This window comes from Grampus griseus, assembly GCF_964374135.1.
Source record: "Grampus griseus genome assembly, chromosome: 4".
NCBI classification, from domain to species: domain Eukaryota; kingdom Metazoa; phylum Chordata; class Mammalia; order Artiodactyla; family Delphinidae; genus Grampus; species Grampus griseus.
This window is the reverse complement of record NC_138997.1, coordinates 141,937,335-141,952,197: the sequence shown is the minus strand read 5'-3', so window position 1 is coordinate 141,952,197 and position 14,863 is coordinate 141,937,335. Positions and strand designations below refer to the sequence as shown.

Genomic DNA, 14,863 nt, shown 5'->3' with positions numbered 1-14,863 from the left:
GCCTCCCGGGACAGCCGTGCGGATCTCCCCAGCCCGGGCCCCAGCCTCTTGAACCTGCACCGCCGCCCCACCACTGCCAAGTTTGCACTTGTCCCTTCAGATGTCCCCTCTCTCCAGCAGAGCCCTGGCCCTTCTGTCTGGGCGGCCGGGGGACACCTGCACCGCGCACACCTGCCTTCCAGGAGGATGGACCAGCCTCCCCAGCGCAAACCGTGATGTGCATGTGGGGGGCCGCCTGGCCTTCTCGGGGTCACGTTGGTGCCGGGGGTCCCGGCGAAGGCAGCCCTCTGCCAGGGCTCTCTCCGGAACCCCCCTTCCAGCAGAGCGTGTTCTGGCGCTCCGGCCTTGCCCTGGCTAGAAAGGACCTGAGTCCTGCTAGATGTCTGGGGGCTTCTGCCTGCACCCGGCCCACTCCACAGGCCTCCACGGGCTTCCCAGGGCTGACCCAGCTGGCCCAGCACGCCTCCCCAGACCCCAGCACGGGTTGCAACAGCTGCATCCTCCTGGCTGCTCAGGCCGATGGCCCCAGGTCTCCCCTCGCGCGTCCATCCTCCTCGTGTCCCCTTCTCCGTACGTCTCCCCCATGTGCCCTGCGGCTGGTCTGCTCCACCCGGCCCCTGGGTCTCTCAGAGTGGAAGCCACGGGCCGCCAGTGGCTGGCAGCGTGACCTCCCACACCCTGACCTGGGGCCGGCACTGCTGCAGCCGCTGCCCACGTCCCCTCCCCAGGCTCCGCCCGTCTGCACGCCTGCACTCGGTATGGCCCCGTGACTGCCCGGTCACCGTCCCCCCCTTTTACCCTGTGCTGCCATGAGCGGGAGTCCTGGCACCCATTAGATGCTTAGTACAGATCTGCTGAATGAGGAGCTTTGATTCAGCACCCAGGGAGAACTGGAGATGGCCAAGGGGTCAGGCTGCCCCCACCGCCCTGGCTCCACCCGTGCAGCCCTGCACCCGCCGGCCCCAGGAGGAGGGTCCTGACTCGGCCTGCACCTTCTCCCGATGTGGAGCCTTGAGGGCCAGAGCAGACCTGGCCGCTGGCAAGGGGCTGATAGGTGGGCTCTCAGGAGGGGCTCTTGGGCTCCAGCAGGGCGCCCGGCGGGAGGGCCTGACTGTGCAGAGTCGGAATCAGCCGGGGGGCAGGGCCCGTGGTCCCTGGGGAGATGAGGGGTCAGCAGGGCAGCCTGAGGGGCGGGGGATGCGGCGCTGGCTCCGGCCCCGCGTGCGCGTGTCCGAGGGACGTGGGACAGAGGCCCAGGGGGCGACCCTCATGAACAGGGCAGACCCGGCTCCCTTTGGAAGCGGTGGCCCCTGAGCCCTGCAGGGTCCCCCACGCTGCTGCCCCCGCCAGGAGAGCCAAAGGGAGCCTCGGGAAGCTGGGAGGGCAGCCACCCCGGGCAGGCCCTGGCACGGAGGCCGTGACGCCCGTGACGCAGACGGGTGACGCCCACCCACCGCGGGCACTGTGACACTGAGTCACAGGCCTGGGGCTGCCACTTCCTCAGGAGAGCGAGTCTGGGCGGGCAGGCAGGAAGGGCCTGGACTGCAGCCACCCTCCCTGTGACACGCCCGTCCCTGGCCCGGGGACGAGCTTCCCGTCCACAGAGGCAGGCAGCCGTCTGCATCCTGAGCACACCCGAGCTTCCCAGGCGTCAGAGAGGCCGTGACTGAGGCCCCTCCCCCTCGCCGGCCTCTGTCCTCCTGGGGGGTACAAACGGGGCTGGACAGGAAAGGGCCGTGCCCCTCAACCTGCGTGGGGTCACGGGCCTCTTAATACTCCAGACAAATGCCCCAGGTGGGGACCAACGGTTGGGGAGCAAAGCCCTGCCTCTCTGCACAGCCCCCATCCAAGCACAGACCAGCCCCACCCCATCATCTGCTGGCCCTGGGAAGCCGCCAGCAAGCAGGGGAGGGGTGGGTCCCACAGGCCCCAGGAAAGGCTCCTTCTGCTGCCTCTGTTAGATCAGAGAGGACGCAAGGCCCTCTCACAGGCTCGGACCTGCCCCGGGGGTTCTGGGGGCCACAGAGCAGCTCCTGCAAGGGGAGGCGAGGCTCCTGACCCCCACGGCCGTCCCCACTCCCGCACGTAGGCCTCGGACCCACGCAGGGAGCAAAGTCTTCACCTCCACCGGCAAGGCCCGGGAGGGGCGGTCACCAGAGCAGGACCCTGTGTCCCTGCGCCTGGACTCCTCCAGCCTGTCCACTGGGAACCTGGGGCTGGGGCTCCCCCTGCACCCCAGGCACCTGAGGGTCCCTGGCTCCCAGGCTCACTGAGAGCACCCCACAGGCATGCTAGCCTCCCCGCTACACCTGGCCACGCCAGGGCCTGGGGCTCTGCCTGGGGGTCTCGGTGGAGGGAGCCGAGGCTGAGGGCGCCTGCTGAGTGCCCTGTGCCCTGCCCGCAGCGACCTGGTTCCTGGGGACTGCACCTCTGTCCCCCAGGGCGCACCCCCGGGGCCAGCCAGGGTGACAGCGCAGTGACAGCCTGCTGGGGTGGTTGGCAGGGAGGTGTGGCTGCCCAGCCTGGGATCGAAAAGCTTCCAAGGCGGTTTCAGGCAGCCTGGAACTCCTGGGGCCTAGGTGGGGACTTGAAGACAGAGGCCTGGCTGACCACTGAGCAGCCTGGAAGGGGGCAGGCGGCAGGGTAGGGTGGAGGAAGGGGCACCCGGCTTGGGGTGTTGCTGATGGGGTAGGAGACCGTGAAGGACTCAGAGTTTGTGTGGCTGAAGAGGTAGGCCCGGGTCGACGGGCAGGTGGACAACTGCGTGGCCAGGTCGCGAGGGCCCTGGGGGGCATCGGCGGTGGGGCTCAGGCCCCTGCCCCACTGGGAGCCGCAGCCCTCAGAGACGCCGGGCAGTGAGCTCTGTGGATGGAGACCCAGAGTGCCCTGAGGGTCCAGCCCCATCTGGGGCAACCCACACCCAGTGCTTGGTCCTCCCTCAGCCCAGCAGCATGCCTCCCCCTGGAGCCCCTCCCTGACGGCCCCTTGGCTGCGGACAGCCCCCCGAGGAGGAGTGGAGGCCCGGCCCTGAACCTGAGCCGCAGTGGGGTGCGGGACGGGCTGTGGGGGTGTCTGAGAGGCGCAGCGGAGGTGGCTGGGAGGTTTCCCACGAGACCGTCCCCCATGTGGCCCTCCTCGGCCACCCCCCACTCCAGGGGCGGCTGCATCCCGCTGAGGGGCCCTGGGACCGCCCCCCCCCCCCCGCCCCAGCTCCTCCGCCATCTCAGCGCCCACCGAGGGGCACCACGTGCTCCTTCCCGTGACGCAAACCCACACACAGCCACGCACCCCTCCCCCCTCCCACCCTGGCGAGGGGCAGCGCGGTGTCATCTGGGGGCGGGTGCCCCTGATGCCCCCAGGGCGTCAGTGGGGAGCTGCAGGGGCTCGGGTGCCGGGCTTCTCCCCAGAGGGGGCCCCAGCTGGGCGGACAGCACCCTAGTGGGTGGGCCGTCCCCACTGTCTTGGCTGCGCCGGGTGAGGACAGGGTGCAGGGTGTACCCGTGACAGATGAGGGGCCGCGCCGGTCCCACCACACGGAACCTGGGCCCTGCGCCCCCAGACCCCCTCCCCCGGCTTGCTTCCCTGCAGCCTGCAGCTCCCTCAGCCTGGGACCCTCCCCACTGCAGAGGGCTCCCTGCGCCAGGCCTGGGGGCCCCAGGTCAGAAGTCGCCTGCCCCTGGGATGCACGTGGGGGTCTCAGGAGCCCCTTGCCACCATCTGTGCCAGGTGGGTGGGGTGGGGTCTCCAGCCCAGGGTGGGCAGACGGGTGACAGACTCTCTCTTCTCCCTGCGGCAGGAGGTGGGGCCCGAGGCAGCCGAGGCCTCCCAGTCAGCACGATCGTCGACGTGGACCGTGTGGCTGGCTCAGCGCCTGGGCCGGGCAGCAGCATCCCGGGGGTGTGGACGGGCCCCCGGAGGTCACGGGCCGGCGGGACGCTGACATCAGACCGCCCCGGCCTGAGCCCCATCCTGGGGGGACCTGCCAAGCCCAAGGCCGGCCCACACCACGCCACCTTCGTCTGAGGCTGCTGCCCGCGCACCCGACCCAGCTGGCCGGCCCTCCCTCCCGTCCCGGCGTCCCAGCCGCCTGCCTGGACACACACGTGGAGAGCAGAGATCCCGAGGGAGCTGCTGAGCCTATCTCGAGGGCCTCGGACGGGCCTCCTCAGCCACTCCTGGGGGCCGAACCAGCAGAGGGCGGGGAGGGTCCTGGCCCCGGACACTCGCCAGCGTTGGCTCAGGGCTCCCTGGCCCCCCCCCCAGCTCCCGCTCGGTGTCCAGCAATAAAGCGTCTTTGAGGACCAGATCGTCGGCCTCGTGCCTGGTCCTGGGGCCCGGACCCTGCCCTCAGGGAGCCGTTGTTCCCGTGACCCTGTGCGTGTATCGGCAGGGGGCTGGGGAGAACCGGCTCTTGGGGGTGAGGTCGGAGGTGAGCAGGGAAATAAGGCTGGCCTCGCGGGGCACGAGGCTTAGCCTGTGGGCAGTGGGACGTGGTCCTGCCCCGTCCAGGGCCCTGGTCTTGTCCACGTCACAGCGCCTCGTGCAGCTCGGTGCAGGGTCTCCTCTTGGGGTGGCCGCCGGTGGGGGCAGAGCTTGGCCTGGGGACCCTTCAGGCCACTCTGACCCAATCCCCTGCCCTTGGCCTCATTTAGGGAGGTGGTCTGGCAGGGCCTGTCTCTGGAGGGACCACCTCAGGGGAAGCCTGACTGCCCTGCCCAGAAGGCCTGGGAAAGAGTGTCAGCCTGTGCAGGGGTCCTGAGGCTTGAGCGAGCCGGGAGGGGACGGGGTAGCAGGCCAGGCCAGTGGGCAGGGCTGCCGTGTGACGCTGGGTGGGCAGGGCAGATAGAGACGGCACCATCAGCCCAGGTGCCTCGGCGGAACCCCGGCGCTGAGCAGCTGAGGGGCCCCCGGCACCCCTCCCTCCTCTGAGATGCATGTCAGGTTTGTCAGAAGGGCTCTAGGCCTGAGCGCGCCCTGGCCGCTGGGCTGCTCTGGGTCCTCCCAGGAAGCTGTGCTCTGAGCTGGGGGTGCCCGCGTGGAAGAGAGGGCCCGGCACCCACCGCGTGCCAAGCTGGGTACCCACTCGGTTTCTGCTCTCGCTCCGTCTGCACAGAGGGGAAAACGGGGGCCCAGAGAGTGCGATTTGGGGGTGCACAGTGAGACAGCTGCAGCGCCGGGCCCATCCCCAGGCCAGCCCTTCTCTCCACCCCATGCAGGCAGCTGAGCTGACTCATGGGGACCGGGCCACCCACCACCACCACCCCCGCCGCCTCCGCGGCCCCTCAAATTGCAGAAGAGGTTCCCGTGGCAGCTCTGCCTGCAGGTGCAGTCACGAACCAGGGGCCAGCTGGGGCGACAACTGTGGCCGTGTCTGGGGGGTGACACCCCAGCGTCCGTTCACAGACCTGGGCAGGACCCCAAGCCAGGTCTCTGTGGCCCTGGTGCCTGGCCGGGGCTTGGGATGGGAAGGAGGGCAGCCCAGGACAGAGGCGGGATGGCACGGGTGGTCCCGGCTACGAGGGGAAGCCCAGGGGCGAGAGGGCTTCCTGAGGGGGTGCCCCAGCGGGTCCAGGAGCAGTGGGGACGGGGAGCTAGGACAGCAGGCAGGGGCTCTGGTATTGCCCACCTCCTCCGCTCCACTCCCCCTCCCCCCGGAGGCCCCACCCCAGGCTCGTCCTGGGAGCCACAGGCAGAGGTGCTGTAGAGTAGGGTGGCAGAGGTCCCTGTCCCAGGGGGGCATTGTGTGCAGTGGTGCACACACCCTCCTCTCTGTGCCTGGCCTCTTGCTGGCCAGGGGCCACATCCCATGCTCCAGGCCTGGGCCCTCAAAAGGGCTCAGCATGTGTAGGTGCTCTGGTTAGTATAGCTCACAAATAGACAGTGGCCAACCCTGTGGCCAGGTAGGGACCGGAAGCTGGGGCTGTGGGGGTCCAGGCCCCTTCCTGCCGTGTCATCCTGGAAGACTTCCTGGAGGAGGTGTCGTAGCTGAGACTCGAGGACATTGTCAGGTCCAGGACCAGCATGGCTGAGGCCAGAGGGGCCGGCTGGCTCAGGCAGGGTGAGCTGGGCAGCAGACCTGGGGGACGTGTGGGCCTGGCACGGGAGGCAGCCAGGGTTAATCATTTCCAGGCGGCCTTGACCCCCACCTGCCCTGGCCACTCTGCTCCCGCCTCCTGCTGCTCCTCACGCCAGCCCAGGAGGAGCCATGGGGCGCTGGGCCTGGGTCCCCAGCCCCTGCCCCCAACTTGGGCTGTCCCTGCTCCTGCTGCTGCTGCTGCTGCTGGTGCCTCGAGGGGCTCAGCCCCAGGCTGGCAGGGTGAGCACTGACCCCACTGCACTGTGATCATGGGCTCTCCGTGCCCACTCTGGGTCCTGGGGCTGAGGCCAGGGCAGGGTGTGGGGTGGGTGAAGGGCCCAGCGTGGCGACGGCCAGCCTTCCGGGGGTGAGGTGGGCGTGCTGGGCTGGCCTGGGGGACAGGGGGCCTGGGGATCCAACCTGCTGGCCCCCACCCAGGGGCATGGAGACTGTTCGCCTCTCTGGGCCTCTGCTGGGCCCACGTGTTTGAGGTGGGGGCGGGGGGGGGCCGCTGAAGGCCTCGCAGCTGCTCTCGTCCGTCCCCCAGAACAGACCCCCAGGGTTCGAGCCTGGAGGGCAGTGGTGCCAGCCTGGCAGACCCTGAGCCAGCTCAGCCTGACTCCTTGGACTCGGTGGGAGGGGAGGGGACAGGGTCCAGCTGAGGCCGTGGGAGAGCCAGTGTCCCCTGGTCCCTACTCCAAGACCTCAGGGCCCCAATATGGAAACTGAGTCAGGGCCTGAGTGTGAGCGGGGTTCATCCCACACTGACCCCATCACAGGCCTCTCGGCTCTTCCTAGAACCCAACGGAACCCCCAGAATGTAACGCCACGGTGACCCCTGGGACTCCCGCGATCCCCGTGACCTCGGTGACCCCCAGGACCCCCGCGATCCCCGTAACCTCGGTGACCCCCAGGACCCCAGCCACAGCGACAGCACCCAGGGCAGAGGGACCCCGTGGAGGAGGACTTACCCACCTGCCCAGGGCAGCCCCCTCCAATAGCAGCCCTGGGGGCACAGGTGGGTCAGGAAGGCTTCTTGGAGGTGGCAGGCTACACCTAGATGGGGGGTCTGGAGGAACACAGCAGCACTTAGGGAGTGGGGTATGTGATGGGGGCTGGGAGGTGACCAGCGCGGGAGCCCTTGACCCCCGTGTCTCCTCTGGCAGTGCTCACCGAGGCCGGGCAGCCCTGCAGGTTCCCCTTCCGCTACGGCGGCCGCATGGTCCACTCCTGCACTACAGAGGGAAGCGCCCACAGGAAGTGGTGGGTCCCAGTCCCTGTGCCCCGTGCCCGCCCTGGAGACGCTTCCGCTCCCTGCCCTCCGTACTCCACACTGAGCCTGGCACACAGCGGATGTAGTGAATGAATGAATGAGGGAGTGCATGGGAGAAAGCCCCAGAGTGGTCAGCGTGGGTCCCTGCGTGAGTTGGGGTTACGGTGGGCGGGTCTCTGGCCTGGGACCCCCACGTCACCGCATGCGTCACCCCCAGGTGTGCCACGACTCACAACTATGACCGGGACAGGGCCTGGGGCTACTGTGTGCAGGCTTCCACCCCCCGGGAGGGCCCAGGTGGGTGCCGGGGGTCTGGGCCCGAGCGCAAGCTAGGAGGGGGCTGGGCCGGTGGTGGCGGTGAGCTTGAGGGGCCTGAGAGCTGACCCGGGGCTGGGGTCCTGCCTGGTGTGCAGGAGGGGGCTTCGGGGTTCATCCCACTGCAGGCCTCGGGGCCTGCAGGAGTGGGGAGTGGGGAACACCCTGCCCCGCAGGTCCTGCCCTCTCGGGGGGCCACATAACTGTTTTGGCCATTGCCGGGGGTCATAGCGCCCCCTGGTGGTCAGGCTGGGCCCTGCGGCTGCACAGGAACAGCCCTGGACGTGGAGGGGGCCCAAGGGGTCCGCAGGGTGTGGTGCTGGCAGCCCCGCTTACAAGGGTCCCAGGGCACACGGAAAAGGACTGCGCTGCCTGATGGGGGTCGGGCTTTCAGGGTGCTGGATGCAGAGCCAGAGGCCCACTTGCCCAGGGTCTGAGAGCTGGGCAGAGGATGTGGTGAGGAGGGGGAAGGCCTGCGCTCACTCCCAGGGCATGTACACACCACGGAACTCAGGAGGGGCATCTTTAAGGTGGCGAGAGTCATGGCGTGGGGAGGGAGTCACGAGGCCCGGCCGGGCTCTCAGACACACCCCTCCCTGCTGCGTGTGCCCAGCTGCCCTGGACCCATGTGCCTCTGGCCCCTGCCTCAACGGGGGCTCATGCTCCAGCACCCAGGACCCCGAGTCGTACCACTGCACCTGCCCCGTGGCCTTCACTGGCAAGGACTGCGGCACGGGTGAGCAGGGTGGGGGCTGCAGGGCAGGGGGCCGCCAGGCGCACGCGCGGGGAGCAGCGGCTCACTGTGCTGCCCCCAGGGAAATGCTTTGACGAGAGCCGCTACGAGTACCTGGAGGTGGGCGATCGCTGGGCCCGCGTGCACCGGGGCCAAGTGGAACAGTGCGAGTGTGCGGGGGGCCAGGTCCGGTGCCAGGGCACCCGCCACACAGGTACGGGGGGGCGGGCCGTATCGCTGGGCCTCCCACCCAGGGAAGGGGCTCGTCCAGGGCCACCCAGAGACGGGCACTGGGTGGGAACCAGGCCCTGCCCCTGCCCCTCGAGGCCCAGCTTCTGAGCCCTCCCCCCAGCTTGTCTGAGCAGCCCCTGCTTGAATGGGGGCACCTGTCACCTGATCGTGGCCACCGGGACCACTGTATGCGCCTGCCCCCCAGACCACGCCGGGCGGCTCTGCAACATTGGTGAGTCGCTCGACTTCAGAGCTGCGTGGCCCCGCGTCCTGGGGCCCAGGCTCACCACGCACCGTGCCGCCCGCAGTGCCGGCCCAGTCCTGCTTTGTGGGGAGTGGCACCGAGTACCGAGGCGTGGCCAGCACGGCGGCCTCGGGCCTCAGCTGCCTGGCCTGGAACTCCGACCTGCTCTACCAGGAGCTGCACGTGGACTCTGTGGGCGCCGCGGCCCTCCTCGGCCTGGGGCCCCACGCCTACTGCCGGTCAGCACCGGGTGGGCGGGGCCTGTCCCTGGGTCCTGACCCCTCGGCTTGGGAGGCTTTGTGGCGAGAGGAGCCCAGGGCCAGGGATCGGAACCACCTGCAGAAGGGGCCAAAGGCTGTGGGGTGCGGGTGGGCAGAGTGCCAGGAGCCGCACCCAGCTAGGGGTCCCCAGCTCTCTCCTCCCATCCGTCACTGAGGAGCCGTGACTGACTCCCCTGCCCACCTGCTTCTCCCTGCACCCCAGGAACCCGGACAAGGACGAGAAGCCCTGGTGCTACGTGGTGAAGGACAGCGCGCTCTCCTGGGAGTACTGCCGCCTGGCAGCCTGCGGTGCGCGCAGCTAGTGGCTGGGTGGGAAGCAGCAGGGTGGGGGCAGCACTGGCCCCGCCCCCGCTGAGATCACCGTGGTTTCGCCGTGGCCCAACCCACTCCACCCGCATGCCAGGCCTCCTCTCTCCGGAGGACCACGGCCCCATCGGAGAGATGGGGAAACTGAGGCTCACCAGAGCAGGGCTGGTCCAAGGCCACGCAGTGGGTTGACACCAGAGGTCAGAGCAGGCGAGCTGGTCACCGGGTCCTCTGGGTGGTCCAGCCGGGCTGCACTGTGCCAGGACGGTCCCCAGAGACAGGGAAGTGTGGGTGCATGTGGATAATGTGAGTACCCTGGAGTCAGACCCTGGCAGTGGGCTGCTCCATGAGGCCAGCCCGCCCCCTGGCCCCGTGCTCCAGGCCTCTCTACCATCCCGAGTTGGCTCTGGGGTCCCAGGCTGCTGGGAAGGACACGAATACCTGCCAGGTGTGCCAGGCCACCCTGGTTCCCACAAAGCCTTGTGACTGGGTGCGGTTCTCACCATCCTGCAGATGAGGAAACTGAGGCTCAGAGTAAGTCATGTGCCCACAGGCGCAGAGCTGGGGACCCTCTTTCAGACGAACTGCCTAGGCTGGGTCAGGAGGCAGGTGAACCACGGGGGACCTGAGGATGGTGGACGCAGCCAGTACCCTCTCTGGCCTGGGGTGTGCAGAAGGGACCCGGGGTGTGTGAGCGGGTAACCTGTGTTCCCAGGATCCCTTGCCAGAATCCAGCCCCCGCCCACCGAGGCCCTGCTGAGCCTGCCTGGGCCCGCGGCAGCTGGACCAGCCGGACGCCAGACCTGTGGCAAGAGGCACAAGAAGAGGAGCTTCCTACGGCCACGCATCATCGGTGGCTCGTCCTCGCTGCCCGGCTCCCACCCCTGGCTGGCCGCCATCTACATCGGGAACAGCTTCTGTGCCGGGAGCCTTGTCCATACCTGCTGGGTGGTGTCTGCCGCCCACTGCTTCTCCAACAGGTGAGCGGTTCTGGCCCCAGTGTCCACGACCCCTGCGCCATCCCTCAAGCCATCCACCTCTCCACCCACCGCTATCTAGGCCTCCGCTCCCCCACCCGGCCATACACCCATCATCCACTCTCTACCCGCTACCCATCTACGCACCCACCCGCCTGTCCTAACCATCACCCATGTGTCCCCACGTTCCGCCACCTACCCGTGTAAACCCCGTCCTTTGGTCCCTCCGTTCCCCGTTGCCCCTCTGACTGAGGTGGGACTCAGCGCTCAGCCCAGTGCTGGGCATGGAGACTGCCGAGACCCGCCCCATTCCTGCCCCGGGGTGCTGTCCCTGTCCCTGTCCCTGCCCGTGTGGCCGCGCAGCCCTGGTCCTCGCCCCGGGAGCTCCAGGGCTCCCCGCTCAGGGAGGGGCGGGGCGGGGCGGCCAGCGCGTGCGCGGCAGGGTGGTGGGTGTGGCCCGTGCCTCGCAGGGCCCGCCCCTTCCGGCCTCGCTCCCCCGGCCCAGACCGAGCTGGTGGCACCGTGGGGCGCAGGGAGCCCGAGGCCCCGCCCACTCGGCGGGCTACCGGAGCGGGGGGCCCGCTGGGGCTGGCGGCTGGGGGAAGGGTCAGGGGTGCGAGGCCCACTACCACACCCCAGGGTGGGGGACAGCGAGCTCAGGGCAAGAAAGGCCAACCCGTCCCCCGCTCCTCACGGCTGTGACGAGAACAAGGCTCTGCCGTGGGGAGTGGGGGGCTCTCTCTGAGGGAGGGTTCAGTGGGAGGGAACGGGCCTGACAGTGGCATCCCAGGGAGTGGGACGTGAGCGGGGGCTGGGGGCTTGGCAGCGTGAGAGTCCGACGGTGAGTCCCCATCAGTCACCCCAGGGACTACAGCGTAGGGGTGGGGGGCAATGGGCATACGTCCTGCCCTGTGCTGACCGCTGTGCGACCTGTGAAACAGGACCCCTGAGGCCTCCCCAGTATGGATGGGATGGGGGTGGTTAAGAGGCTGGAGAAGGGGAGCAGGCATCCTCTGCTCACGTCCAGGGAGGGGCTGGGGAGGGCCAAGCTGGATGGAGGGGCCCGTCCCCTGTGGGCTGGACCCCAGCACCCTGGTCCCTGGCCTGGGCCAAGCAGGGCTGGAGGAGGTGGGTGGGACAGGTCATTCGTGCGCAGGTGCGGGGGGTGAGGGGAGTACTCAGGCTCCTGGGCCCACGGGTGACCTCACAGGAGGCCTGCCCCTGTAGCAGGGGCGTGGGGCAGAACCGGTGCCCAGAGCTGGGATCCGCAGCAACGTGGGTGCATGTCAGCGCAGACCCCACCGAGACCTGCACAAGGCACGCCAGGGTCATTCATGCCGCTGCCTTAGAGGCGGTGCTGCCAGGACGGGGGCTGTGGCCCTAGCTCCCCACTCCCTGCTGCACTACGGCCCACACCCCAGCCCCTGCTCAGGTCTCTCCCAGGGCCTGGTGGGGGCGGGGGCCCTGCACAGCGTCACCCTCCTGGGATCGTGTCCCGTGGGTAGGGGGCGAGCTGACCTCAGGGGCCCGAGAGTCATGCTGCCACCAGCTCCCACTGCACAGCCCCCCCAGGGAAAGTGTCTCTGTGGTGCTCGGCCAACACTTCTTCAACCGCACGACGGCCGTGACGCAGACGTTCGGCATAGAGAAGTACCTCCCGTACCCCTTGTACTCGGTGTTCAACCCCAGTGACCATGACCTCGGTGAGGCTCGGGACCGGTGCTGTGTGCTCTGTGCACACCCAGGGCCAGAGCCAGGAGAGGCTGGAAGTGGGTGCCAGGCAGGGGAGGGTCCTCAGACACTCAGGGGATGGGTGGGAGGGAGGGGGAGGGCGGGGGGAGGGCAGCGAGAGCAGCTGGTGTGGCCGAGTGGCCTCGGCGCGGCTGGAGGAAACCCTGGCTGGCCAGCCTTGCTGGCCCTCCTGTCGCCTCCTGGGCCTCCCAGGCCGCAGCCCCTCTGCCCGGTGGGGCTGGACCCCGTGTGACCCAGCAGCCACCTTCGGCCCATCGTGGGCCCCCATGCCGCAGGCTGACCCCCTGCCTCTCTCCCGTCCAGTTCTGATCCGGCTGGAGAAGAAGGGGGAGCGCTGTGCTGTCCGCTCCCAGTTCGTCCAGCCCATCTGCCTGCCTGAGCCCGGCAGCACCTTCCCGGCTGGGCACAAGTGCCAGATAGCGGGCTGGGGCCACCAGGATGAGAGTGAGTGGGGTGGGCGCGAGGGGCCAGCGTCGTGCCCCCCGGGAGCAGCGGCCCGGCCCCGCAAGCCTCGCCCAGGCTGAGTGCCCCCTGTCGGCCGTCAGATGTGAGTGGATACTCCAGCTTGCTGCGGGAGGCCCTGGTCCCCCTGGTCGCCGACCACAAATGCAGCAGCCCGGAGGTGTATGGGGCCGACGTCAGCCCCAACATGCTCTGCGCCGGCTACTTCGACTGCAGGTCTGACGCCTGCCAGGTGAGCCGGGACGGCCGCCCCGGGAGCACCCCCAGATGGGCGCTCACTATTGCTGGAGGCCCGGGGGCCAGGAGTGGGGTCCCTGCTCACAGGGGGCGGGGATTGAGGCCCAAGAGAGGCCGGCTCCCAAAGCCCAGGCTCGGGCCAGCTGTCCAGCCAAGGGCAGGGCTGGCCACGTGACGTTGAAGGCCAAACCCCTTTTCACCCAGAGTCCTCCCAAATGGGCTCGAGCGATCGGCCGATCCCAGTGTCCCGTTTCTCAAGAGCTCCTCGGGTCTGCACATCAGTGCTGAGTCGGAGAAGCTGCTTTACTCCCCACTTTTATAGGTGGGGAGACTGAGGCCCAGAGAGGTCTGCTCACTCTTCCCAGGTCACACAACTCACAGGTGGCAAAGCAGGGGGGGGCTCGGCACTCAACCACGTGGTACAGCAAGTGCCCTGGGGGAAGTCAGGGGTGGCTTCATGGAGGAAGGGGCGCTGGCACTTGTCCCAGGGGGTGAATAGGGGTTTGCCAGGTCTGCTGGAGCGCGGGGCCGCCTGGTGCACATGGTGGGCGGAGGGGGGACCCAGATGGAGGAGGGCTCTGCTGGTTGTGGAGGCGAGAGGGGGCCGCAGCAGCCCACTACTGGGAGGGCGCCCTGCCTATGCGGTTGGGGGAAGGGGGGCAGCCCCCTTACTTGGAATGCCCATGTCATCTGTGCCCAAGCTCTCGGGAAGCCCACCTCGAGCGTTGACCCCTCTGGAGGCATGTTCCGGGTTGGGGCGAGGGAGCCTGGGGTGAGGGGGTGGTGGACTGTTTCATGGGTGTCGAGGAGCTGAGCCGTGAGCCTCCTGAGCCGGGCCCCAGGCTCTGACCGGCCGCTCTGCGCAGGGGGACTCAGGCGGGCCCCTGGCCTGTGAGAAGAACGGCGTGGCCTACCTGTACGGCATCATCAGCTGGGGAGACGGCTGCGGGCAGTTCAACAAGCCCGGCGTCTACACCCGCGTGACCCGTTACGTGGACTGGATCAGCGACCGGATTCGGCCCCCCAAGCGGCCCGTGAATCCCTCCTGAGACCACCCCTGGGGACATCGTGCCTCCTGCCGTTCCCTCCTCACTGGCAATAAACGTGTTTCCAAAAAGACCCCGGCCCACACTGCCTGTCCCGCTGCCGCCAGCTCAGCCTTCCCCGCCCCCAGGCCGTGACCCCCGACCCAGCTTTGTGGATGCTGTGGCTTCAGGGCTGGGGCCCCCAAGCCAGCACCCCAGCTGCTCAGAGGAGAAGGGAGCCTGTGACCCCACAGGGAGGGTCTGGCCCCACGGCCAGGGCAGTCAGGACGGGGATCCAGACGAGACCTTCTCCAGAGCAGGAGCTGTGCCCAGCCAGACCCCGCTCAGACCCTCCCCCAGGCAAGTGGGGCTTGGGTCCGGGCGCCTTGGGCTGTCCCACGGCAGCGGACGCTAGAACTTAAGACAGGTTATTTGGGAAAACCCCTGGCTATCATTTTGCTTCAAGGAGGCAGCCCGCCCGACTGCAGCTCTCCCTCAGCCGTGTTTTCTAGGTGGGGAGAACTGGAGACTTCCTCTGAAGGAAGCCAGGGGAAGGGAGGAGCCCCAATGCCAGGGTGAGTGGAGGGTAGCGGGTTGCACCAGCCAGGCAAGACACTGTGGGCACGGGATCTGAGATGCCCAAAGGGCCCAGAATCCTGGGCCAGAGGAAGCAGCACATGCAAAGGTCCTGAGACAGGAGGCTGATGGTGGCTTATTTATTTATTTATTTTTATAAATTTGTTTATTTGTTTATTTATGTATTTATTGGCTGTGTTGAGTCTCCGTTGCTGCGCGTGGGCTTCCTCTGGTTGCAGCGAGTGGGGGCTGCTCTTTGTCGCGGAGCACGGGCTCCAGGCGCGCGGGCTTCAGTAGTTGCAGCACGCGGGCTCAGTAGCTGTGGCTCGCGGGCTCTAGAGCGCAGGCTCAGTAGTTGTGGCGCATGGGCTTCGT

The 14,863-nt window shown here is 68.5% G+C and overlaps 2 protein-coding genes across 3 annotated transcripts in view; both read left to right on the top strand.

Annotated features, from left to right (window-relative positions):
- Nucleotides 1-4,087, top strand: part of RGS12 (regulator of G protein signaling 12) — a gene marked incomplete at its 5' end in the record, with an annotated part of 90,720 nt that extends 86,633 nt beyond the window's left edge. For both annotated transcript variants that reach the window (XM_082652921.1, XM_082652920.1), the window contains one exon: nt 3,797-4,087. In XM_082652921.1, coding sequence (XP_082509047.1) covers nt 3,797-4,023 — 227 coding nt within the window. In that variant the 3' untranslated portion in view covers nt 4,024-4,087. The remainder of the gene's footprint in view (nt 1-3,796) is intronic.
- Nucleotides 4,088-6,155: 2,068 nt separating this feature from the next.
- HGFAC (HGF activator) lies at nt 6,156-14,618 on the top strand. Its single transcript, XM_082653509.1, has 14 exons — nt 6,156-6,316; nt 6,875-7,094; nt 7,243-7,339; nt 7,567-7,646; nt 8,278-8,400; nt 8,480-8,611; nt 8,750-8,860; nt 8,937-9,111; nt 9,356-9,441; nt 10,175-10,439; nt 12,000-12,139; nt 12,492-12,632; nt 12,734-12,882; nt 13,754-14,618. Exons 1-14 carry the CDS (start codon nt 6,206-6,208, stop codon nt 13,934-13,936), a joined length of 2,013 nt encoding a protein of 670 aa, XP_082509635.1. The 5' UTR covers nt 6,156-6,205; the 3' UTR covers nt 13,937-14,618.
- The last annotated feature ends 245 nt before the right edge of the window (nt 14,619-14,863 follow it).